Consider the following 27,968-nt stretch of genomic DNA (forward strand, 5'->3'; position numbering starts at 1 on the left):
CAGCTGCTTAGCTTGACCCTGCTATGGAATACCAGCATGAATTTTATACATATAGTTTTGTATTTTGGACACTATTTTTTGTAATGTATATTTATTACAATATCTGCTATTATAATTACAATTCTAATATTCTGCAATGCCGATACGTCACTTGATTTGTTCAGAAAGGTGTGAGTGCATTTAAAATGGCAACTCTGTTTTTCTATCATTTTTGACGTCAGCAGTTTGCTAACAACATGTTTGTCAAGTCAACTTCATTGCTGTGAAGGTGACAACTTGTTTTGCATACTTTTTTTGCAGTTGGCCTGCCCCCACAAATCCCAATATGCAGCTTTAACATAGACTGAATGTAACAATGAACAATAGGTCTCCACTACCTCCCACTATCAAGGAATGAATCCATGATGTTATTTGCAGTGGCAAAACATCATAACATCATAATCCTAACATGTCACCTTATTTTATTGCATCAAATGGCCAATTTAAATCAAACATACCAGAGAAAAGAACACAAGTACGTGGACCTTGCATCTAGAATAACGATTAAATAACTTGACGTCAATTATGATCTTCCATGCTTAAATACTGACACATGACTCAAGTCAATTCATGTTTATTCATAAAACAAATCTGATAAACTGAGTTGACCAGAGTGTTGTACAAAAAAGAGACGAAATGTGTAAAAAGATGTATAAGAGTAAAATAACATACAGTAAAAGGCTGAAAAGTTCAGGAGACTCAGAAGCTTGAGAAAACATGTTGGTTTTCAGTTTACTCTTAAATATATCTATGTTAGGCAAACACTTGATTGTAAATGGTTAGATGTTCCAGCTTCGTCCTTACAGCTCAGACTCGATGAAGGGACACCAGGGCCACCTGGTCAGAGGATCTGAGAGATCTTAATGTGGAAAGGAAACAGAGAAACTCAGATGTTAAAAATGAATAAAAGAAGCTTAGAATTGACAGTTATGTTTGATGATGCAGTTTAGACTGATGAACTGTGCTGTCTTTTAACTATGATCTTAACTTGACACAAATAAAAGACATTTCCCCATTTCTAGTTTGAGCATGCAGGCTTTGGTTGCCTGCGGGTAAACAGTCCGTGTGGAACACTTTGACTGAAATGCATCGGCTATTCCCCACCCATATGCATATGCAACTGTTAATAGAGATTAGTCAAAATGTCTGCCGGACCTTGTGGGTGATAAAAATAGTCAGCCACAGCCGCCCCTCAGACAACAGTGTCGTCCTCATACAATAGCTTGGAAAAAGGGATACTTACTGTCGAGTAAGTTGTGAATTCTTCCTCTGCTTGGCCAGCTCTCTGCAGTAGAGGCTAACATGCACTGGGTGAATAAAGGTGAGCAGAGACACCACGGTGACGCCGATATTTACCTTAAAGAAGGACAGAAAATGAAAGCTGGGGGATGGGTACAGAGTGAGACTAGTTATTAAAGTGGTTCCATAGAATATCACACAAGCTATGGACACTTACATAGAGCGGGTCACCGTGCAGCTGATTTTGGATGAGGTGTAGCAAAGGAAACTGGAGAAGCAGCACCAAAGCTGATAAAGACATTGCCATTCCGGACATCTTCCCAAAGTGAAACGCAGGGAAGCTACAGGAGATTGAGAGGACATGGGTGGTAGAGGGGAAAATAGCAGGAGAGAGCAGTTTAAAGAATAAGGAGAAGGAGAGTATCAGATTGATAAAATAGATGTCACTGACGGAATTGTCTGTGGCAGAATTGAGGGAATGTGCACCTACGCAATGCTGATGAAGGCTTGGTGGAGTCCGTAGAAGAAGGAGCTGCTGGTGACCTGCAGGATGAAGGTGACATACTGCAGCAGGAGGACAGGACAGGTGAAACACACACAGAAGAAAAAACACAGCAGGCAGCTGAGGAAGAGGGCGAGAGAGGAAGAACGCAGATCTGCCTCTCGACTTGTTTCTCCTAAGAAGCAGAAGGAAAGATAATGGTTAACAGAACTGTGAAGTAATTGTAGGACAATAGCCTGAGATCATAGATATTCAACACTGAATACTTAACTATATTAATTTTAGGTTTTGTTTATTTGATTTTAAAGGAGACATGTTATACTCATATCAGGCCCGGATCTAGACTGCTCAGATTGGGGGGGCAAATATAAATTTGGGGTGGGCACCTTTTCACACAGTAGACTTAGTATTGAGTGTTTTTCAAAGTTTTAAAGAACTTGTCACAATAGAAAATTCAACCAAGCTGTGGTGTAATAAAAGCAATGATGATGATGATTCTTCCTATTAGAGAGATGACTATTAGAACATAGCCTTGTTACCTGTTTAACACAACACTTAGGTAGCTAGGTAGCGCCACTGATTTCCCAAATTGATTCGACTCTGATTAACAAGGTCTTGATTTGAGCATCACATGTCTCCTTTAAAGATTTGTTTTGCTTTGGTTAAAATGGAACCCCGACCTTTAGGCTACATCCATATTACTATGTTTTTAGCCTGGTCTCTCTTGCAGTATAATATGGAAGAAATGTAACTAACCTGGAGCCAGAGGTCTGTGCTTGTGTCTGTCCATGAGGAGGCCGCTGATGGGACAAAACAACACCCCGCACAGCTGGATGAAGGAAAATGCGTTGGTGTAGTGACTGACTGGAGGGGGGGCAGAGGACATAAGTGGAAATTTAGTTTGGAGAAGAAGAAGCTGTGGTAAAGAACACAAATTGTGAAGCCAGTGGAAATGTTGTCCATTACAAATGGATGACATTTTCCAAAACACGTAACGAGGACGCAGACTAAAAATATCAGGTGACACACAGGTGATAAATGGTGTTGTAATTTTTTGGAGCTTGTTAGTGTAGCTGCCTCGCCACCGCTCTGTGCGTGACTCCTGTTAGTGTGTGCTGCTGACTAGGCATGACCTCCTGTACTTCCTGCTACTCCTGCCAATTCTCCCATGCACTTGCGTCACATCCTATAATCATCTTTACACATAGTTTGATCCCCTATACTCTGCCAGAACATGGTCTTCTGCCAACCTCACTAGAAATCATCTTTGCTCAGTAAAGACTTTTTATTGTACCCACATAACTGAACTTTAACCCCTTGTTTTTTCATCTGCCTCAGGATCATCTGCACTCCTCTGTTTTGACAGTCATGCTCAGCAGCTCTCCAGTCACACTCCACTCTAGTCAAGAAACCCTCAGATCTGATCATAAGCATTGTCTCATAATGTACCATGGGAAATGTTTATTTTTTTGCTAAGTTATATTCATCTTGTGAACTTATCCTTGTTTGATATTCAGCTGCATTTTTTGCAGTCACCTTTGTTTTTGTGGAATCCATTGTGAAAGAGATACTAGTATTAGTACTAGTAGATACTAGTACTAGTAGTATAAGACTTTGCCATTTCTGTCAGTGTTCATAATGATGGAACAACATCACCTCTTTCCCACAAATGTCCAGTACAGTTACAAACTGCAGCACCTGCTTTTCTTCTATAGCTCTCTGGGTTGACGTCAATGGTTTCCTCATCCAAACCATCAACTTCTCCCTAAGGTCCTATGACTAAGGATGTTTTACCTGTAATTAACAGATCAAATCAATCTATATTATTTAATAACAAGTGACATACCACAGGCTTTCAAGATTGTAATTAAACCTCTGGTTAAAACTCTTGACCCAGATTTTTTAGCTAACTATAGACCTGTATCCAACCTCCCTCTCGTTGAAAAAGCTTGTGCTAACCAATTTGTGATTAATTACATAGGAACCATTTGCAAGTAAACTTTAAGTCAGGATTTAGATCATAATACATAAAAAGCAGTGGTGAAAGTTGCCATTAACCTTCTGGTGGCCTCAGATAATGGACGTCTAAACCTGTCTCTGTACTTGTTTTGCTAGATCTTAGTGCATTTGACACAATCGATCAAAAGATTTGATTGCAGATACTGGAAGATATTATTGGGATTAAAGAAACAGCACTAGAAATAATTAATAGTTATCAGTTAGATACTTTTTTGTTCATGTTAACAATCACTCCTCCAGGTACATAACAATTAATCATGGACTTCCACAGGGTTCTGTACTTGGACTGATACCTTTCACTTAATATTTGCTTCCTTTTAGGCAACATTATCAGAAGGTTCTACATAGATTTCCATTGTTACACAGATAACACCAAGCTTTATTTATCTATGAAGCCAGATAAAACTAATTAGCTAATTCAGCGTCCAGGCTCCTCTCCTGTGGAACAAGCTTAGTGTTTCCCCCACCCTATTTCTCTCCTCTCACCCCAACCAGTTACATTAATGAGTGCATGGAACAACATGTCCTTTTATCTTACAATCCAGACAAGGAGTGAACTTTTATTTGTTACACTCCTGGAAATGCTCATTACACCTCACCAACGGTTTGGTCATCATCAGCCAGCCGGGTGAGCATGGGGTTGACGTTGGATAAGAAGATGAACTGACTGAGGATGATGGTGACCACCCAAACCAGGTGACAGAAGAAGAGCCATGAAAACACACAGCTCCTGAAAGTGGCTGATGATTGAGAAACAAGATGATTGGAAAACAGGAAACTCAATTTTCAGATGAAAAATTTGTTCTTGTAAGTTGTTTGACATTACAAGATACTTTGTCATGATATGTTGCTGTGCACTGTGCATCTACATGAGGCAGCGATTTCCCACATTTCCTATAATTACTGGAAAGGACAGACATTGGCTGTGTTTGAAATCACCCATTCATTCACGACCCCATAGGAACTTCTATGTTGAGGACTAGTGAGCTCATCTGCAAAAGAGAAAAACACGTTATCTCTGTGCTGGTTATCATGTCATTGTAAGATTATGACATATAACAACAATAATGTCGGCCTTTGGAAAATCCCATAATAAATGAATACAAAATTTGAACTTAGTAATAATACTTATAAGGTAAGTTGGGTGTTTAGATGTGCAGATGTGCTCCCATCTTTTAACATATTTTACTGCCAGGATAATTAGGGAACATACAACAAAATTCTGTTGCATATAAGCCTGACTGTCTTCATCTTCATGATAATTCAGATATTTAAGATAAAAATAAGGAGTAGAATCACCAGAGAGAGATGGCTAAGAAGTATTGCCCTCTCGTCTCAGCTAGTGCCCATCGGTTGTACATTACTTTTCATGAAGTTACTGTTGTGTACAATGAGTCCACAAAGTTATAAAATATTCACAAAACATTCCAACAGAACTACAAAAAGGCCAAACTCACTACAAAGTGATTAGTGAGTGATTTTGGACACAGCCATGAATGACACATCCACAAAGCCATAGCAGCAATGCATATTGGACCATGAAAGTAGCTTCATGTCCATATAAAAGAAACAATGTTTTCTCTCATATGTTATTTGACTGTAGGATGTTTGTACAAAACAGACTCAAAAGTAACCTTTCTCGTCCTTTTCAGTCTTCTCCGCATCTCCTTCCTTAAATTTTTGCACTGTGTCGTTCTCCTCCTGTCTTCTTTTTCGTTTTTGTACAGTACAGCTTACCCTGTCAGAGCAGGTGAAGGAGAGAACAGTTAAATTGCTGCAGAAACAAACTAATGGTTTAAATCCCTTAGGATTATGCAGTTTGTTCTGACCCATAGGTGTATGTCTCTGGTAGTGGGTAGGGGATATGTCGTCTGGGCATCAGGAAGATGGTGCGGACGCAGTGGATAATGTTACACAAGGTGAGGAAGAGAAAAGATGTTTGCAGAGAAACTCCTCTTTCATATAGCAACTAGAGAAAGGAGGAGGTTGTAAGCCCTTTTAATTTTTTGATTAAGAATCAAAGAGCCTAACACGATATAATACGATACCTTTACAATGAGACAAACTGCAGCAGAGGCTTCAAATGCTCCATTGTATATGGTGATGGTGGTGGAGCGATAGGAATGAAACAGGTTCCCCACCTTAAGAGAGAAGTTACCACATTAGAGCTTCTTGCGTTCTAGCTCATGCACTTTCTCAGACCCACAAGTGAGGTGAAATATTTAAACTGGGTCACCACACACCTGAGCATTGGTGATGTAGAGCATCGTTCCAGCAACTATTAAACTTGACAAACCCGGGTAGAGCAACACAGACGTCTCTGTGTGAGAAAGAGAGATAAATGGAAAGAGAGCTGACATGTTATCTGGTTACAGTATTGACATAATACAATAAAAAAGACAACATACCTGCATTTGACAGTGTGATAAGCAGTGTGCCAGTGGTGTACAATGACCTGCAGGCAGATAATGTCATGATCATGAGAGTGTTAGGATTTTTGGTTCTTTCTTCTTTGTCAAGGTGTTAGAACTCTGATATGCAAAATAGGAGACATGTTGAGGTTTAGCTCATCTGGCCACAATTGTGTTTTTATTTTAAAACAGCATTTTAAAATGATAACATCTCCATCCACCACACCTGCAAGATGCATATCATATAACCATTCATTCGTACTGGACATGTGTGTGCCTGTGGAAACAGGAAACAGATTGTCTGTCTGATTTGGTTGTATAGTTGCAAAATTCTACAAACCAGGAATAGCAATAGAGAAAGGTATAGGCAGGGATTTCTTAAATTGGGAAGACAGTGAGGTGGAACACTTTGCATTCACCACTGGTAGTTGAGATGTGACTGATTAGAGCCAATAAGGAAGTGAACAAGGGTGTTTCCAAAAGTCTTCATTTCTGCTCAACCAGACAAATAAAATTTCAAACCAAAACTGTGCTTGCCCAAAAACTCTCCTATTGAGGGGTTTAAAAACTTTGGAGAGGTGTGGCCATGACAGAGAGAGAAAATGCATAAAACATAAGAAACCCATTGTGGAGGTGGTTTGGAGAACACCTCCAGATGAACCAGGGAGAGTTCATTTGCACAGCTGAAGTTAGTTGGCCAATTACTCTCCTTGGAATTGTAAAGGCGGCAGGAGAAAGAGACAGAGATGGAAAAACAGAGCTGAGCTGCACGTGATTTTCAGTCGCTGCTTTTGAATTTATGTTAGTGGGTTTTGCAGTTGAAATAAAAGCATGTTGAAACCTGAATGGTTTGTCTCTGGCTGTGTTTGGGAGACCCCGGCAGCAACGTCGTCTGCCACACACAGGGACGTGCACAGACATTTTGGGGGGCACGGGCTCAAGTTAGAAAAAGTGCACTTCTCATAATTATTTATAATAAAAAAATGCTTTAAAACAAAGATTTAAATATATTAGCACATCGCTGACTTACTTTACAATAAATTTGTATACCCTTACACTCACACAATTGTTAGATATTCACAACAGTTCACACAGAGACAATGGTCTTCTTTAGTATTCACAGGGTTTATCACAGGAGCATCAACAGCAAAGGAAACTACGCCACAATATGCATGTTTTCTATGTTACTATAGTTTCTAGTATATATTTATAATAACACACACACACAATAACTGGTGACAAGGACTTAGTTTCAGTGTACCTTCAATTTCCTCCTTTCACATTTGAGGGAGGACTGTCTGTATCATGTATTGATGAAGATCTATCAGCAAACAACAAACTAATAGAATTAATAGTTATTAGATGAGGAGCCTACAATCAAAATTATGCAGTTACTCTTTAAGACAGGACACTTCCATGTCTTCTTTCACTCTAATGTAAAGAAATTTCCAAAAATACACATTTAGATAGTGTCTGTTTTTACTACCCTCTGTCTGTCTGCATCTGTAGATTTCTCCTAAATTCACCAACGAAGCTAATCTGCATATTTAAACATAACATTTTAGGGGAAAATACTGTCTTGATGTAAGTACAGTACATTAGCCTGTATGCCCTAACTTGTTACATAACCTAGTAGCTAATGTGTGTACATTAGCAAGACACAAGTAAAATAGATTTGTTTTAGTCTTTTGGCTAATTAGCTGTTAACTCGAGGCACTGGTAGTTTAGTCCTTTGTTCATCACCACTCAGCTCCCCGCAAGAGAAGAAAAACCTGTACAACTGCGGTCTATTCCTTGAAGCAAAAGCTGTCCCAACAGTCAAGACTTCTGAACTCCAAACAACTCTCGATGCTCACATCCACAATTCTCTATATTACTGCACATGGCTGCTTTTTCATTAGTTAATACAATTGGTCAGTCAAATATGAACTCCCTTTTTCTTAAGAAAGTGCTTTAAAAAGTAATATGTGACTGTTATATCGTGTGTGCTGTAATTTACAAAAAAGGTTTTCAATTTATAAATCAGACTACAACAATCTATGTCAGTGGTCAGTGCTCTCCACTGATTTCACATTCATTCAGGTTAGACTTGTGTGCTGCACCTAAGGCTTAAAAGGACCAACTCTGATTGTAGCCTTTACTGTATCAAGGTTGCCCCTTATCATATTTATGTTCCTGGATAAACGGGGCGTCGCTTCTTCTGCAACAATACAGTTAAAACACATGCATCATAATCAGAGGGAAGAACTTCTGTCTGCAGGAGTGTGTGTGTGTGTGTGTGTGTGTGTGTGTGTGTGCGTGCGTGTTGTCTGCTCGTCTCTGTCCCTCTTCACACATGAACTGATAATCACATGTATTTAGTCATCCGTTATCATCTCCGGATCATTCCATCACTTTAACCCTAATGTCATGTCTGTGCGTGTTACGTTACGTCTTGTGTTGTGTAGCAGGTTTAAACAAGTGTCTCTAGATTCTAGAGAATCAAACAAACAAAGTAAACGTCAGTCCTGTATGTGTTCTAATAACTTGTGATCAGTGCTGGTGTTTATTGTTAAAGTGTAAAGTGAGCGCAGGTCAGAGGAGGAGTGAGGAGGAAGCAGACTCGGACAGAGACTCAGACACAGGACGACCGGACCTTTAATGAACGTCTATCCTGGAGCCGCGGTGTGATACTTGTTCAGCGGTTTGACATCGCTAATAACAACATGAATCGATTGTGTTCTGTATCTGCATCGACAGAGTCCACGTCGCAATGCATCAAGAAATGTCCACAGCTCTAGTGCTCACTACTGTGCAGGAGATGTGGAGGGAGGGAAAGTAGAGACTAATCTCCCAACCTGATATTTAGATTTTTTTTATTCAATCAGTATATTTGTTTGGCAGGAAAGCCGTGCGCAAACAGGAATATAATATTCCTTTACTTGAAGAAGAAAAAGGGCAGTGCCCACTCACTCGCTCAGAGAGACACACGCAGTGAGATCAGAGCTCGTTCACATGAAGCAGCCGATCAGTGACTGTTGAAGAACAGTGGAAACAGTGAAAACAGTGAGTTTCTCTGGTCACAGCTGCTCAGTGACCAGAGAAACTGCTAGTGCACCGTGCATAGCTTTAGCAGTTAATGAATCAACTGATATTAGTGACAATGCTCAACTTTTGGTATATGTCAGATTTTACCACGCAGAGAGGAACGATTTCTGTGAGGACATTTTAGGCATCACAGCACTTACAACACACACCAGAGGGGAAGACATATACTTACTTATAAAAGAAATGTTAACACAGAGAGGTATCAGTATGAAAGATGTTGTGTCCATCACCACCGATGGAGCTCCCTCCATGATATCACTGCATTATCCATCAGTCTGTTCTGCTCTTTCAGAAGAGTATGCAGAGGTTATGAATACTGTGATGAAACTTATCAACTTTCTCAGGGCATCGTCATCACATAAACATCGCCTCCTTCGAGAATTCCTGACGGAAGTTGATGCAAATTCAAATGACCTACTGCTGCACTGCAATGTGAGATGGTTGAGCAAAGGCAGAGTTCTAGCACGCGTTTGGGCCATTCGAAATGAAATAAAAATGTTCCTGGAACAACAGAAGAATCATAAGGCCAGACAGATTGCTCAGTTTTGGGAAGATGAGAGAAAAAAAAATGTTATGGCCTTCTTAGTTGACATAACCTCACACCTAAATGACCTCAACTTAAAACTGCAGGGCAAGAACAACTCTGTGTGTGATTTGGTAGCAGCTGTCCAGTCTTTCCAGCGGAAGTTGGAGATTTTCAAAGTGGATCTCCAAGAGAACTTTACACATTTTCCAGCAATGAAGCAAATTCAGGGTGAGAGAGATATTTCCTCTCACGTTGAGTTCATTAGAAAAACTGATTGGAAACTTCAGTGATCGCTTTGATGACTTCAGCCTGGAAGAACAGGTCCTCCTTTTCATTCAGGATCCTTTTCTGTCAAAAATGTGACCACGTTTTCACAGGAGGCTAAAATGACCTTCAAGTGGGTAGATATGGCATCTCTACAGATGGAACTTGTTGATCTGCAAGCAAATGTAGTACTGAAAGAGCAGTGTGCAGTTAGTAATGCTGCCAGCTTCTGGCTACAGACTACCTGAGAAAGTTTTCCAAATTCCAAGACAAAATGTTTATTGCACTTTGTTTCATGTTTGTCCAGAATAGGCATTGTATTTTTGCCAGTTTGTGTTTGATTTTGTATTGTTACAAAAGCAACCTTGTGCAATAAAAATGTTAATTAAGCTGATTTAGTCAGAGCCCATATTTGTATGTCTCTAATTATCCGGACCCCAGAAGGGGAGGAGGGTTGATGTCTGGACCTCTTGCAATTTTAGTTGAAGACCCCTGTGCTAGAGCAACAACCTAATTCTATTAACAGCCATTTTACTCCCTACAGCGATATCTGTCTGTAAGTGTGAAGCTCACACTAAAAGTGATTCTGTTTCAACAGGTAATGCTCAAGCAGATACAGCAGCAAAGGAAGCGGCACAACTAACCAACATACTGTAAATGTCACAATTGATTGATACTCCTCTTGCCTTTCTCTCACAGATTTAGCAGAAGCACAGATCCATGCAACATAGAGAAAGCAGCCTGTAAAAGGGCTGAATGTTAACAATGTATGTCAATCTGAGGACGGCCGTCCATGTCTGTTTAAATGTTTATTTGTTGTTTTGTTTGTTTTTTGTTTTTATTGAAAATTGTCGGGTTTCACAAATTACTCACAATGTTTTTTTCGAAATGTTTAATTTGTCTGACAAGCAACACTACAAGAGGCCAGGACATACAAGCCCCTGGCCAACCGTTTGATCACTTGCAAATGGATTTCATTGAACTAACACCATGTGAAGGAAAGAAATATTGTCTTGTGGCTGTTGACATGTTTTCTAAATGGGTTGAAGTTTTCCCTACAGGTAAAGCAGATGCCTCTGCAGTGGCAAAGGTGTTAGTGCGAGAAATCATTCCCCCATTGGGAATCCCACATAACATCAACAGTGATAACGGAACTCATTTTGTAAATAATGCAAATAATCAACTTTCAACATTTTTAGGTATCAACCTGAAACAGCATTGCACCTATCATCCACAGAGTGGTGGAGCAGTTGAAAGAGAAAATGGAACAATTAAAAACAAACTGGTCAAATGCTGTGATGACACAGGACTCTCATGGATAAAAGCACTACTGGTAGTGGTAATGGCCATGAGAGGGAGGGGAAGGGCCAGAACAGGTCTGTCACCATTTGAAATTCTTCCAGGCAGACCTATGAATACCGAGATGGCCCTCCCCCAAGAAAATCAAGTCCTCAACTCAGAACTCCTAGAAGATGTGATGCTTAGTTAATGTGTGCACTTAACCAAAATGTTGAGCCTTATACACACAGGTAAAAGCAGCACTCCCGCAACCAGCAGAGGGCCAGTTGCATAACCTGAAACCAGGAGACTGGGTGCTGATAACCTACAGCGGTTAATGTGAAAGAAAGAACCACCGGGACACACGCCAGCCATTGCAGAAAGGTGCCGCCACTTGAGACGGAGGCCCAGGGAGAGAGTCCCGCTCCACTCACAGACAAGGAACAGAAGCAGAAGAAAGATGGCTGCTCTCACTGAGGTGTAAAAAACATACCAACAACCAACAGCTGTTGCAAACCAAGGAAGAAACAGCAAAAAAAAGGGGAGGGTTAGGGCTAAATATCAATGCCTGACTACAGACTCCAGCACCCCTTTAGGGAGACAGTCCGTGATCTTGAACGAACAACATGTTGCCGTACAATATTAATCCTTATGATCGTGGTCCCAATTGTATTGTGTCTAGAAAAAAAACAGTGCCAATGTCAGTACAATTACTCTGCGTCACTTGCAACACAGTTCTAGATCTAATGTTGATGAAAAGCCAATGTCTTTTCTATGCAAAAGTAACAATTGTGATAGAGATAGCTATCAAGCACTATCAAATTACTACATGCGGAACAGAAGGCTGCATCATGCTACTAAAAGATCTCAACACAAGTAAATATCTGAAACAATCTGTAATCTGGTGTCAAAAAGACAAGGAACGACCTACATGCCGTATGGACGCTGATTGGCCACATGAAATGGACATCATTTATTTTATCTTATCAGAATTAACAGAACGGTCAAACAAAGACTGTTTCTTTTAACAGACAGTCTGCACTGCCAGAGAAGGTGTATTTAGTCTGTGGGGACCAGGCTTACAGCTGCTTTCCAAAACAATCCAACAGTCGTTATCTAGCATTTTTAGTACCCCTAATCAGGGAAGTATCTGCAGCAGAGCTATCATCACTCCACCGCAGGGCCAGACGCACAATAACAACCACCCAACGTGTATTAGGACTCCTAATACCCTCATATGGGGTGTTTACGTCCCAAGAAGAGATTCAGTCACTATCCACAGTGTTAGAACGTCACATGAATCTTTCTACACCCGCCATAACAGCTACATCAAGGCTCTTAGACGATGTAACACGTGTAGCAACAGAAAACAGAACGGCCTTGGACCTTTTGCTGGCCTCTCAGGGTGGTGTATGTCAAGTTATTCATACTAAATGTTGTTCCTATATTGCTAGTAATGACGCAGAGATAACTAAGCTAAAACAGAATACTGAACAAGGGATAAAAGATCTGCATGATGTGCATGGGTGGGACCCTTTTTCGAAGGTGTTTGGCCCCCTGTCATCCATGGGTACATCGTTCTTTCGCACATTGATTGTAAGCATTGTCATGTTTTTGATTGCTATTTCTGTTATCACTTGTATGATTGGTCTGATACGCAAACAATGCACTAAGGCCATTGTTACTGCTATGCAAATTGACCTCTACCCTATCCCAGACTGGATTCCACCATCTAATGTTGATGATCTTGGCACACAACTGAAGTAACCTCAATCGGTCAACCCCTGACAGAGTGGGATTCCCCCACCTTATAAAGTGTTTACTTTAAGCGTTGATCCAACATGATCAAAAGGGGGGATTGTCAGGGAAATGTAACATTTTGACCACAATATGTTCATGTTAATTTCCCCTTTGATTGATCATGATTGAATCTCATACAATGTAACCTTGATCATGCTGTATCCTGTATAACTGAATGAATCTTGGCCTGATTGCTTTAACTAAGGCATTGTTGTTTTCATGTCATCAGAAGATCCTGACCTTTGACTTTGTAACAACCCCAACCAGAGTGGGAGGGATGAGCCAAATGTATAAAGACAAAGAACTGTTTCCCATCGGTGTGCATATTACAAACTAACCTTTGTCGTATGCACCATGCTCTGAGCATTAAAGTGTGACAATACTGTAAGAGAATTGTGTCTCGTTCCTCGTTGTTAAAGTGGGATTGCAGAAATTGCCACGGCAGTAGTTTGCAAGGACGTGCTTACAGTGAGGATAAATATTTACAGCTAAAAACTAAACTGAATGAGTTGCAAAGACAAAATGCACTTGAACAAACTTCGTTGGACTAATAAGTAGCTTTACGAAGACCACATTCTGACGGAGACAATATTATGGAGGCAAGTTTTGTGGTGAGTGAGCTGAAGGCTAAGAAGTGCATCAGAGGGAGAATGTGTGAACGAGACATGTTGACTTTGTGTTTTTCGACTGTGCAATATTAAAAGCCTGACAAGACAGACATGCTGCTGGGTTAAAAAAAACTACTCCAGGCATCGTGGGTTACAGGACACGAAAGGTGCATAACACGAGATGGAAACCTCCCACTGCCCGAGTTCTATAAGCTGCTAAGGAGATATGCCTGTGAGCAAGTCAAGACTTGACAGACAGGTTTTCTTGATATCGTACTCACATTGCCACTATCCTTGTAACTGCAGTTCCACAGCGGTCATAAACATATCCAATGGGGAAGCGCAGTATTGTGGTGGCAATAGAAGCGACTGACATGACCTGAGAGAAGTGCTCGTCCTGACCACTACAATCTGGAATGAGTAAAGAAAAACTTAATAATAGTTCAATACATGTGTGTTGTATCATCTAATCTTTAAACTAGTCTAGTGACATTTAGATGAGGTTGTGCAGGAAAATTCAAATCTACAAACCAACTGTGTTGTTTTACTGAAATATTTGAATAGATCAAGCAGAAGAGCTGGTTTTCTTTTATTTGCCCTACTTCTAAAACTCTATGTATTCAATGATTTCTAAACAGTTTTTGTTGCTGTTGTGTTGCCTGCATGTCTATGCATGTTTCTGCACCTTTAATGATACCAATTCATACATACCAGTATACACAGCATAATCTTCATCTCTGGTGGCATTGGTGCAGTATGCAGCAAAGTATCCATCATTTTTCAGCACAAACACAAGAGAAGCCCAGCCATAGGCAATCCCTGTGAAGAACAAACTCTCCACCAGCCCCGACAACAGTGTCAACCAGTGTTGTAATTTCACTTCTCCCCCTTGAATTCTGAGCATGTTGCCAAATGCTTCTGCTGGGCCAGGAGAGTGAAGTGCTGCTGTAAAACTTTAAAAAGTTCACAAAGCAGGATCACAGGGGTCACCTGGAGAAGAACAGGCAGTCAGTACGATGGAGCAACACACACACACACACCATGTTTATTCTAAGAAGAGTTGTGGTGCTGTGGTGCTGGAATTAGTTCAGCAGATTTTGTTCCTGGCATCAAGACGCGCCTAAACATACAGAGTCTTAATCTGTCTCTCTTGATTCAACACACACACACACACAACTTGTTCGCTTGTAAAAGTTAGTCTTAATCACAGTTGATCAGTTTATCAAATTAAATTGTACATAACCTTTGTCTAAATACAACACCAATACAAGCCTTACCTTTTTTTTTTCGGTGATCAGCAAGAGATCCTCATTCAGATATCACAAATGTTCCATCTTGATCATTACCTATTCACTGACCGTGCACCTCAGCCATCTCAAAGCCGCTGTAATGACTAGAGAAGCACCACGAAAAAAGGAAGCAAGCTTGGGGGACGGCCCGGAGGCTGGAAGGGCGGAGCTGCTCCCAACTGAAGCAGAGAAAGCAGGTATAAAGGACTATACATTTACAATTATATACAAAATAAATGCATTTAATCTACATTTAATTTAATAATTCTATATTTTACATGTATATATGCGTCTCTACATTCAGATATCCATTTCTGTATTCAAACGTTTTTGTAACGATTTTTGTCTATATTTATTATATTTCATCTATGGGTCTGGATGTTAATTAGGTAGTTGGCGCTATCTCACGCAGCCTAGACCCAGATTGGTTATTGACGTGATTGGATTGACTGTTACACAGTCAGGAGATTTGCCTTCCGCTTACTACTAGGCGATCAGCTAAACAAATTTTGTTCAATTGATTTTAATTTCTGTGATGGACGGAGCCACACATGTGAAGGTTTAATTCCACACATTCACCCACATCACTACCACATGCACAGTTTGTAGTCACTTAAGATCACACATTAATATAATTTGTCTTTGTTTGAATTATCTGCCTGGAGTTCGCCTTCCTGGTTTAGCAAAATAGCAAAATAATCTTTGCTTTGTGATACAGTTACTGTATATTGTGAGGGAAATGTAACATTTTGATCATGCTAATTTCCCCTTTGATTGATCAGGATTGAATCTTATACAATGTAACCTTGATCATGCTGTATCCTGTACAACTGAATGAATCTTGGCCTGATTGCCTAAACTAAGGCATTGTTGCCTTCACGTCATCAGAAGATCCTGACCTTTGGCTTAGAAACAACCTCAACCAGGGGAGGAAGGAGCCAAATGTATAAAGAGAAAGAACAGCTGCCGATCGCTGTGCATATTACAAACCAACCTTTGTCTTGTGCACCATGCTCTGAGCATTAAAGTGTGACAATACTGTAAGAGATTTGTGTCTCGTTCCTTGTTGTCAGAGTGGAATTGCAGAATTGCCACGACAATATGTAGTTCTCCCCTGTGTGAGTTTGGTCAGTTAGTATATGTGTTGCCCTCATGGCTCATTTTGGAAGGTCTGTTAATTGAGTTGACATCCTGTTTTGTTTGCCTTATTTTCAATAGAGTTATGTTTTGTTGACCTCTTTTAAGGGCCCTATAACTCTGTTAATGTAGTTTCTTCAGTATTGTATATTGTTAAAACTTTTTTCTTTTTTGGGGGGAAAATAAACTCAACCTTTTTTTTTCTTTAAATTTGTGTTTATGCCTTGACGACATTAGGTGGCCGTTGTGGGATCTTCCTGTTAAGGACAAAAATATATTTTTTTCCTTTCTTTTATCTTTCTCCCTGAGATCGCAAAGTCATGGAGGGAGGTGGAAAAAGTGGGAAAGGAGGACGAGGATATGTTCCAAATAGTCTCACTGCATCAGAGGCATAAGTGAATTGTGAGGAGGAGAATGGAGCTTCTGGAGGGGTGGACAGCACTGAGGGCCAAGATAAGGAGCCCAAAATATCCGACCTAGTAACCCAATGCTTTAGAGCACTCCAACACCATTTCCAGCTCTTACAAGTGGAAATGCAGACTTTAGTCTTTGACGGCTGAGCCCGAACTACCTGAGCCTCCAGAAATCTACGCCACTTCTCAAACTGCTCACAGCAATGAGGGTGTCAATCAGTCCTATATGCCTCAGGGGGTCAGTCTTAGTTTCATGAGTCTAGATTGGAAAAGCTTACAAATGATGACGATCATTTTCTAATAAACTTTGAATGCATTGCACTGGCTTGCCGTTGGCAGAAAAATGATTGGGTTTTTCATCTTCTTCCTTTTCTTATTGGCAAGGCTAGAAGTCCTTATGTATACATCCATATTGATGACAATGACAATCCAGGTTCAGCTTCTGAGGCCGCTAAATTGGCTGATGTTTTCGTGGCTGCACAGGAAAAGGGTCGGCCTTGGAGCTACGCCAGATTGGAAGGGAAGGATAGGCATAGACCAGGCCCTCAGTACAACCAACGGCCAGTCGCAAGTGTGGGTAAGCCTCCCATGAGGGACATCCAATCCTCGAAGCCTTCAGTCAAAATGGTGGTGTGTTATTTATGTGGAATGGAGAGCCATACAAAACCGAGGTGCTCCCAAAACTCCTCCAAGATAACCCAGATGTCTTTTGTACCACGGAGTGTTGAAACAAGTGTTAAATTGGACCAAAGTGCAAAAATTACTTCGATAGAGGTTAATGGTAAAACCCTAAAGGCGCTCTTGGATCAGGCAGTGACCAAACTCTTGTCCACAGGCATTTTGTACCACCAAGTATTCTTGGCAACGAGACTGTTCCTATATATTGTGTGCATGGAAATAAGAAGCCCTATCCAACAGCAGACATGTATATCAAAATACAAGGACAAACTCACTTCTTAAACGTAGGTCTTGTTGATAACTTGCCATTCCCTGCTGTGCTTGGTCGGGACCTGCCTGTGTTGTTTTATTTCAATGTCATATATTTAATGTGACTGTGACTAGAGCTCAAGCTGAGAAGTTGGAGGAACCTTCTCAGCCCCTCAGTGCTTTGCTCTTATATGACGCTGATCTGGAGACAGTACCTGGGAAGTCTTGTAAGTCCCGTCAACAGAGAAGGCAAGAGATATTTCACTACCCAGCGGTAACACCACCCTTGAGATCTGAGCCTGAACTGCCATTGGGTTTGAGAATCCCCGACAATGTCATTGAAATGCAACGTAATGACCCATCATTGGCAACTCTTTTGCAGAAAGCTGAGATGCGAGGACAGCAAACTGATACAGACTCAGATAGAGTGCCTTGGAAAGGCAAAGTATCTAACGACAATAGATATCTGTAAGGGCTATTGGCAGGTACCGCTCACTCAACAGCCTTCCAGACATCACAGGGTCCGATCCAATTCACAGTTCTGCCCTTTGGACTTCACGGTGCCCCAGCAACATTCCAGACGCTAAAGGATCAGTTACTGTGTGAACTGTCAGACTTCGCTGAAGCTTATCTTGATGACATTGTCAACTCAGATGTCTGGAAAGGGTGCTGGAGTGCCTTCAGTGTGCCAGGCTGACCATTAATCCATCAAAGTGCGTCTTTGCTAAGGCCGAAACTGAATAGCTGGGTTTTGTCAATCGCAATGGGGTGATAAAGCTCCAACGGCCGAATACTTCCTAGTCCAACCTATCCTGGGATTCATTGTGCTTCAGTGGCAAACCAGTGGCATGTCCAACTGCACCTCTGTTATAGGCAGTATATTGAGTATTGCTCTTGTGTTGTGTTAAGACTAAAATCTATGTTTTTCTTTGTGTGTGTGTCTGTGAAGATGGCAATGAAACTGAACAAATGCAGTATGTTAGACAGGGGTGGGGGCAGGGGCAGTTTGGGCTGAATATGTGGAGAATGTGTGGCCTTCACATAGTGACTTTTAGTAGCCGTTGCTGGCTGGTTTTAATCTTGAAGTTGGTTAGTGTGTGTGTGTGCGTCACATCGCAGTTCAGTCTTGCACCTGTCTGATAATGCCTGTTGTGGAGACTGTACATCTGTGGCATACAATACACTGTACTTTAACTTGTTCTCATACCTAACTTACTATATTACAGCCTAAACTCCATTATCTTTTTTCAACATCACACATACATGAATGCACTGTGCTCATTAAGAAACTGTGACCTACCCTTAGAAAGAATTCAAGCAGCTGCCACTAGGTTCTGAAGGACAGATAGGAAAGGCGTTGTTTTGTCTAGAAAATGCGCATTCTTACGCACACAGAACATACAGCCGATAACGCAGGAACGCAAGGTTTCTCACTCCAATGAACAACAACACCATATCTGCAAAAATACTGAAGACCCACAAGGCTTCAGCTGAAGGCCTGTCTCTAAAACATGAAACCAAACACTGTCAGAATGTGAAGATTTTCCCAGCTACTGTCAAAGGAGGGGCGAACCTGGGAGCGGCTCCTCATCATTCGCAGACTCCAGGGCCAAGAGGCTGGGACCACGCCTGCGCACCAGCAAGGGAGAGCCAAGGTCTAAACCATGGTGACTCCCCCTCGTTATTGACCAATGAAGTTATACCTACTATTATAAGTACTGTACCCACCATCCGTTCGGGGCGACTCTTGACTACCCCGTGCTACTAGAAAGCCGAGGCTGTGTATTGAGTGCCCATAGCTATGTGCACATAGCTATGCTGTACCTTTTCATTGCTTCTGAATAAATACTTGTTGAACCAAACCGAGACCGGCTCTTCTCATATCTCGGGATAAAAGAACACGACAGTTGCAGCCTTTTGGAAGGTTTTAGCAGTCTACTTCAGGCAGGCCTGCTTGGAGGTCGAAAGAACTTGGATAAGGAGAATGTCTCCCTGGCTGGGTGAGCAGGAGAGGTACACCTCTCCTCCGGGATAAGTGATAAGGGAGAAGTTATCAGAGGGGTAACAGGGCTTTTATTTGCCTGGTGACCTCATGGGTCCTGTGGCACACAGTGACCAATAGTGGTGGAAAGTTGGGTCCAGGGGCAGGTTTCACACCTAGGTGAGAAGATGAAGGACCCTGAGAGACCGGGTTCTGGTATCTCTCCTTTGTCTTAAGGACAGCATGTGGTAAGGCTTTGGCTACACATGCTACACATCTAAGTTTAATGAAACTTAGATGTCAAGGCCGTCACCAAGGCTTGTTAGGAACTGTGTGTTCCCAACATGTTAGGAACATGTGGGCTGGACTCAAAACTATCTCTGACGACAAAGGAAAGTCCAGCAGTGCTGATGTAGTGTCTGCATCTCTCCCAGAGGATCTGAATACCTTTTATGCACGCTTTGAGAGCAACTCCCCGGCTGTGGAGATCCAAGAGGCCCAGGAGGACCGCTGCCCCCCTGTAATATCCAGGGCAGACGTGTGGAGATCTCTTAACCGGATCAACACACGCAAGGCACCTGGACCTGATGGCATTCCTGGCCGAGCTCTCAAGGTGTGTGCAGATCAGCTGGCAGATGTGTTCACAGGCATTTTCAACCTGTCACTGCTCCAGTCTGTAGTCCCCACATGTTTCAAGGAGACCATCATCGTCCCTGTTCCCAAGAAAACTAAAATCCTCTGCCTGAACGACTACCGCCCAGTAGCACTCACCTCCACCATCATGAAGTGTTTTGAGCGGCTAGTCAAACCCTTCATCACATCCTCCCTCCCTGACTCTCTGGACCCTCTTCAGTTCGCCTACAGGCCAAATAGGTCGACTGCAGATGCCATCTCCCTCACCCTTCACACTGCCCTCTCCCACCTGGACCAGAGGGACACATATGTGAGAATGCTGTTCATTGACTACAGTTCAGCATTCAACACCATCGTGCCCCTGAAGCTCGTCACCAAGCTCAGAGACCTTGGGCTCAACATCGCCCTCCGTGAGTGGATCCTGAACTTCCTGACGGGCAGACCACAGGCGGTGCAGATAGGCAGCACCACATCCTCCACCCTGACTCTAAACACCGGTGCCCCCCAGGGCTGCGTGCTCAGTCCTCTCCTGTACTCCCTGTTCACGCATGACTGCGTGGCCACCCACAGCTCCAACACCATCGTTAAGTTTGCTGATGACACGACTGTCATAGGCCTGATCACCGGCGACGATGAGAAGGCCTACAGAGAGGAGGTCAGAGCCCTGACATCTTGGTGCCAGGACAACAACCTCCATCTCAACGTCAGCAAAACAAAGGAGCTGATCGTGGACTACAGGAAGAGACAAGGAGTAGAACACGCCCCCCTCTCCATCAACAGGACTACGGTGGAGCGAGTCAGCAGCTTCAGGTTCCTTGGGGTCCACATCAGTGATGACCTGACCTGGACCAACCACACAGACTCAATCAGGAAGACGGCCAGACAGCAGCTCTTCTTCCTCCGCAGGCTGCAGAGGCTCAACATGGATGCCAGGATTCTCTGCAATTTCTACAGGTGCACCATAGTGAGTATCCTGACTGGCTGCATCACCGCCTGGTATGGCAGCTGCACCGCCCTCAACCGTAAGGCTTTACAGAGGGTGGTGAAGTCTGCCCAGCACATCACCAGGACGGAGCTGCCATCCATGGAGGACCTCTACACCCAGCGGTGTAGGAAGAAGGCCGACCGGATCATCAAAGACCCCTATCACCCCAGCCATAAACTGTTTTGCATGCTGCCATCTGGCCGACGGTACCGCAGCATCCGGGCCCGCACCACCAGGCTCAGAGACACTTTCATCCCCCAGGCCATAAGACTTTTAAACTCCTCCAATCTGCAATAACTCCACTAAACCAGCACCTTAGCATATTTGCACTATTGCACATAATTGCACTATTGTTTTTTCTTTAGGTGTATATATATATTTAGATATATATATTTTATTTTCTATTTTAAATTTTTGATATTCTATTTTATATATTTTATTCTATATTTTTTGCTGTAATATTCTGAGCATTGCGATAAGAGAGCCTGTGACCCAAGCATTTCATTGCCAGCGATTGCTTAATGTAATTGTTGTGCATTTGACAATAAACTCTTGAATCTTGAATCTTGAAAGAGTGTGGTATTATTTTCCAAACCTTTTGGCTTTTGACGTCTATGAAAAAAAATGATGTGCAGCCAAATTATTTTACACTAAAATTCACCAGAACCAATATTTCTGATTTAATTTACGTGTGCACTGTCTGCTAAAGTTTAACCCCATATAAATTTCAACACTCAAAATACTGATTTTCCATCTGTGGCCCCGACATTTAATTTTGGAGTGAGAATATAACTCAACTCTAAAGACCCAAAAAGTATTTTTGAGGGTTCTTAACCAGTAGTATTGAAAATTGATCCAAAGCTGGAGACTTCAAATGACACACAATTACTGACGTCTGCTGGTAAAAATATTGCGGTGCAACCAAATAAACCGAAATACAGTCAGAGATGCTGCATGCAACCTTAAATATTCCATATGGGCTACATTGTTAAAAGTTCAAACCAAAAGTTTGAACTTTTGATCACAGTTGAGTGTTATTGATTGACAATATGATCATATAATTATAGTGTTACAATTATAAAGAGATAGTAAAACAATAATACATTCATAATGCCACTGTACAATGAGAATGTAAAACATGATGAGCAGAATATATTTATTTTGTGGGCATATGTAAGCTATTATTATCAATTATATTGTTTCCTATTTTTTATGTTTTTAAATATGTAACATCAATTCAACATTTGTAAATATTCTTAAATTTACAATATATAATTGTATTAAAGATGGTTACCGTTATATATGTATGTATATGTGCTTTCAGTGTATTTTCCCTGCATTAGCATTAGGCTAAAACATTAATCCCATGCTGTGACATTGAACTTTGACTGGTTTGAAAAAAAGGAAAATCTAAAGTACAGATCCTGACCCGATTCCAACAACTTAAAACTTCCCGAGTTATCTCTGTGACTGACAGACAGGCAAACGCCAGCAATACCAAATATCTCATGCGTACTACATTTTGTAAATAAAGAATGTTTGTACTGGGGATACATGAACTTTCTGTTTGTCCAGTGTAACTGAACCTTAAAACAGATGATCTAAGTTAATTTAGTTTCAAATCAGTTCTAACAAAAACCCACCACTTGCATTGCACTTGTGTCCATGTGTTTTGTGCTTTGGGAAATTACTGAGTGGATCTGAAGCATACGCATGTGGCTCCAGGATTAAGATTAATACATTTGCAGGACATGATATCCCCAGAAAATATGTAGATTTAATTGGAATGTAGAGGATAAAGTGCTATAGGAGTTAGAAAAGGCAAGACAACATGGAAGATCTTCCCTGACTTGTTTGTCAGAAAATATTCACTCTAAACTGAACATAAAGTAGTTACATCCTGATTGACCAATATGTTGAATAAATAGGGCCCGAGCACCGAACAGTAGGAGACAGTGGGAGGCCCTATTGAAATTGTAAGGATTATTATTATTAATTTTTTTCAGGCCAATGAATTGGCTTTTCGAGGGCTTTAACATGCTCAAATTCTTACCAAAGTTTGCAGAAAATTAGAAAGTGGTGAAAATGTACGTATTCTGGAGTAATTTTAAATGGGCGTGGCAAAATGGCTCAACAGCGCCCCCCGCGCCTCCTGGAACGCGTTCACATTGACCGATCTTCACAAAAATCGATACACAGGTGTATCATGACCAGACAAACAAAAAAGTCTAGAGGTGCACTTTGAAAAAAGCCCGCCATTTTGCATTTAGTGGCCATTTTGGCCATTTTTCACATTTTTACTTTGACGAACTTGTCCCAGGGCTTACATCAGATCAACTTCAAATTGAGATGAGTGTCATCTAAACAAGATGGAGATAAAAACTACCTCAAAGATCGATTTTTCGTCACACGTGGCGTGGCGTCAAGGTTTGATTACACGCCATCAAAATACGAGGTTCTGTATCTCGGACATACATGGACCATGAATCCTTTGATGCTGAGCCGTCAACAAACAACTCCACTCCTGCATTATCAGCATCAAAGGATTCAACAACAAATTAAAGCCCTCAAATTCTCACCAAAGCATGTGCTCGGGCCAATTATTATTATTATTATTATTATTATTATTATTATTATTATTATTATTATTATTATTATTATTATTATTATTTTATTAGGGCCCGAGCACCGAATGGTGGGAGGCCCTATTGAAATGGTAAGGATTATTCTTATTATTGTAACCAAAATGAATTGGCTTTTTGAGGGCTCTAATTATTATTATTATTATAATAATTTTTTTTTTTTTTCATTTATCTTGTTATTATTTATTTTTTTCAGGCAAATGAATTAGCTTTTTGAGGGCTTTAATTAGGGCCCGAGCACCAAACAGTAGGAGACAGTGGGAGGCCCTATTGAAATTGTAAGGATTATTATTTATTTTTTTTTCAGGCAAATGAATTGGCTTTTTGAGGGCTTTAATTATACATGCTTCTGTGCTATGTCTCCACACATGGATCTGAAAGACTGTACAGCGTTTAATGTCCTGCGGTCTCCGAGCCCGAGTGTGTCATCTTCAGCTAGCGCTAGTAGCCCCTCGCTAGCACCTCCAGTAGAGCTAGGAAGAGCGAGCTGCGACACACCGTTCTCGCTGGCATTCAAGGGAAAGCTGACTAACATTCCACTGTGTTGTTATTTATTATTATTATATTAGATTTGTCTCTTCCCAGTGGGGAGAGAACAGGTGCATTCAATTAGTGAGTTTTAAAGAGTTTTAAACATATAATTAAATAGCATTAATAACATTATATAATATTTAGTTATTATTAATAACATTATTATTTCAAATGTAAATCAAATATAGTCATCAAAATATCTAAGTAAGAAAAAAAGTATAACTAAATGATTGCAAAACTTCGTCATCAGTAGGTGTTTTCATCACCATAGCAACCAGATGCTAAGATTTGAAATATAAGCTGATTTTGATTGACAGGGACACTCCCTCAATACCCCCATTGTTGCTGTGACAACAGGATGATTTTGATTGGACAATTTTGATAGGAGACCCCTGATTGGCTGTTAATTGCCTTAAATACTGTTAAAGTTTAAGACAGTTTCTATTGCACTCTGACCTTGACTGAGGTAAGTCATGTCTCACTCTCTCTCTGTATTTACCCAGCATGCTAACCGATACAATTCAGGCTCATAATTTAAGTTTGAAATGAGACCACTGTATAATATGAAGTTGCTGCTGTTACCTGCTTCTGTTAAATGTTGATAATGTGCTGGTTTCTGTTGCTTCTATGACAAAAGTGGGAATATTGTTGCTGGCTTGTTTTGTGTTTTCTGCTGCTTATCTTTGATTCCTGTGGTATTCTTGTCATTTTATGTTGTGATACGTGATAATGAATGAGTGATATGTGATAGCGTGATGCTAAGTAGCGTTAGGTCGCCTAGGCCAGGCAGAGCGAGGCATTGTGGAAAACACATCTTTAGCACCAGGATATTTTCACATTTCACATCTTATTCTACCAAACAATGTGACAGTGGGAAGATTAACCTTGGTATTTAACTATAGTATTGCAGAGAAAGAATAAAAAAACAACTGCCATCACTGCCAATCAAATTCAGATTCAAATTCATAGCAAAGCATCTGGTTGCCATGGTGATTGATGAGGGAAGTTTTCCCAGTCATTTATTTCAGAAAATGTTTTTTTTTTACTGGTGAGTTTTAATTGGTTTATGGGGAGTTTGAATGTGTTTAAGGACAAGTTGACGGGAGCTTAAGCTAATGCTAGGAGCACATTACATGACGTGTGTAGCTCCTTTAAGGAAAAACCAATCCCTCTCCATTGGGTCTAATGTTATTTCAGAGAAAACATTTCTGGAAGGAGCATCAACTCGCATAACTCGCTCCCACGGTCCCATTTTTTTACTCTCACAAATCCCAAATATATCTGTGTGTTCGGCAACGTCTTGGGATTCTCACAGTGTCTTGATTTTACAGATAGGACTTATAGTTTTTGAATTATAGTTGTTTGAGTGCTGCACTCAGAGTTTAGATTTGTCTCTTCCCAGTGGGGAGAGAACAGGTGCATTCAGTTGAGTTTCCATGGCTTGGGGGCCTACATTGACTGCATGGCCGAGCTCACTGAGTGTCAGGCCAAGTCCAAGAGTATGGAGGCAAGTCTGCACCAGGAGCCACCTCAGCCTGAGACAAGCTGGAACAGAATGGTGGAGAAGGAGAAGGAGATCCAGGCTCTGAAGGAGATGGTGGAGCAGCTGGAACACCAGCTAAAAGACAAAGATGGTCTCAAAAAGAAGGAGACCAAGAAACGGCATGCTCGACTCAGGGCCTACATTGACTGCATGGCCGAGCTCACTGAGTGTCAGGCCAAGGCTAAGAATATGGAGGCAAGTCTGCACCAGGAGCCACCTCAGCCTGAGACAAGCTGGAGCAGAGAGGTGGAGGTCGACAAGGAAAAACAGGCTCCGAAGGGGCAGGTCAACCTGCTGGAGGTCGGACAGAGGAGGCCGATGGTTAAGCTCATTAACAAGAACCAGCTCATCACATGCGAAACCAAAAAAAGGAGAACTCCCTACATCGGCTGCCCGGGCTTGCCACTACAAAAGAAAAGGAGCATAGGAAGAGTCGGGGCTGGAGGTGAAGCAGGAGGAGACGACTCCAACTATGGGACTGAGCTGCAGAAAGGTGGAGGCCGAGATGAGCTGGAGCAGAGAGAAGAGGTGGAGAAGGAGAAAAAGGCGAATCAGTGCTCAAAGAAGAGAGGGATGATTAGACGTTTCCCTTCACCCATTCTTACCTCACCCACTCCTTCCCTCCTTGGCCCCGCCACCCTCACCCTTTTCCTACTCCTCAAAACAACACCCCCCCCCCCCGTTCCCCCTTTGTACAATATTATAAATATTTGAATGATGTGAATGTTGTAAATATGTTAAATTTTGTGAATAAATATAACTAGTACAGTAACATCTACCTCTGTCTTTCTGAATATAGATACAGGATTCATGGCCCTGATCAATTAACACAGTGTTGGAGTGAAACAAATCATAATAATGTTGTTAGTTGAGAAAAATTTATAGATTTCATATTTAGATCATAGATAGCATGGAGCACTTTCTTAGCAAATTATTCATGATTTAAAAAAGTAGTCATTCATTGCCAATTACTTAAAGCAATACAAATAAATACTATTATATGATTAGTTCAAATTTTGCAATGTAACAAACAAGTGATCCAAAAAGTTAGCTAACAAGCTGGTGACCACAGTGGAGCATTTTTCTGTATTGAACTTTATAATTGTCATGTTTACTATCTTTACAATGACAAAGTTAAATGTCGTATTAATCAAAGACACAACATAAAAAGGGAAATAATTACAGTATACTATTACTATAGTAATAAATGACAAATTGAGTGGTTGATGATGTTAATCATTGATGACAAATTAACTTCCCCTCTAAAGCAGCAGAAAAAAGCCTTTGCAGTTTTGTAGTTTGACACTTGCCCCTGTCATGTGTTACAATGTCTTCTTAAAGCGCCCATATTGTGTAAAATACAACTTCTGGGCTTGTACTATCCGTAATGACTTGAAGGGGGTCAGTAGGGACCCTCAAAGTATGAAAACAGTCACTCCGCGGACTTTTTCACTCAGTCCATTCTAAGAAATATGTTATCCAAACGTCGCGTTTCGTACTTCCACCCCCGTATGAGTCATTTGGGATCGCAGTCGTCTCTCAGCCCCACCCAGCCGGTACCAGTCCAGCACCCCCACCTCCACACCGAACGCGACACCAAGCAGACTTGTTGCTGAGCTAGCAGCTTGTTAGCTATCACAGGCTAACCACAACAAACAACACTGAAGAAACACTGCAGCGTGGAGGGATGCAAGGAAGAGAATGTGTCCGTGCACATTCCTCCTAAGAGCGTTACTGTTTGAGACCAGCGGTTACGCTTTATCTCTTCTGACGTGCCGTGTCTCTGTGCTCAGTACGGAGTAACGCAGACGTTACTCGTTACTCGGGAATGAAACTCCGTTATGAAACTCCGTTATGAAACTCCGTACTGTAACTCGGGACGTTACTGTCCTGCTAAAACTTGAACAAACATGAGGACGGTGTAACTTACCGTTCAGAAACATCCTGTTTTAACCGACTGTGAATATGTGGCTGGTCTTCTATAGCTTCAAACATAACGGGACTTTCAGCTGTGTTTACCAGAGAGTCAATGTGCCAGAATGAGACTGGTGATAGGCCTGGTCGCGTGTCACTCAAAGTGCAGTCAGCCAATCAGAGGAGGGGCTCAAGAGGAA

General features: G+C 41.4%; 1 protein-coding gene across 7 annotated transcripts; it reads right to left on the reverse strand.

Annotated features, from left to right (window-relative positions):
- Positions 1-597: 597 nt before the first annotated feature.
- On the reverse strand, positions 598-27,864 carry LOC118120959 (equilibrative nucleobase transporter 1). 7 transcript variants are annotated; one of them, XM_035176513.2, is made up of 16 exons: positions 27,785-27,845; positions 15,051-15,241; positions 14,485-14,763; positions 14,055-14,184; positions 6,208-6,254; positions 6,043-6,119; positions 5,848-5,940; positions 5,629-5,768; positions 5,434-5,537; positions 4,739-4,791; positions 4,399-4,539; positions 2,537-2,644; positions 1,769-1,955; positions 1,496-1,619; positions 1,283-1,420; positions 598-898 (listed from the first exon to the last, which is right to left on the reverse strand). In XM_035176513.2, exons 3-16 carry the CDS (start codon positions 14,675-14,677, stop codon positions 847-849), a joined length of 1,587 nt encoding a protein of 528 aa, XP_035032404.2. In that variant the 5' UTR covers positions 14,678-14,763; positions 15,051-15,241; positions 27,785-27,845; the 3' UTR covers positions 598-846. The 7 variants fall into 7 exon arrangements, 6 of the variants coding, with proteins under 6 accessions (XP_035032404.2, XP_035032412.2, XP_035032421.2 ...); XR_004698259.2 differs by having other exon boundaries at positions 867-898; positions 1,283-1,395; XM_035176521.2 differs by lacking the exon at positions 4,739-4,791 and having other exon boundaries at positions 1,283-1,395.
- Between the last annotated feature and the right edge of the window lie 104 nt (positions 27,865-27,968).

The sequence above is a fragment of the Hippoglossus stenolepis genome, chromosome 2, assembly GCF_022539355.2.
Source record: "Hippoglossus stenolepis isolate QCI-W04-F060 chromosome 2, HSTE1.2, whole genome shotgun sequence".
In the NCBI taxonomy this organism is placed as follows: Eukaryota; Metazoa; Chordata; class Actinopteri; order Pleuronectiformes; family Pleuronectidae; genus Hippoglossus; species Hippoglossus stenolepis.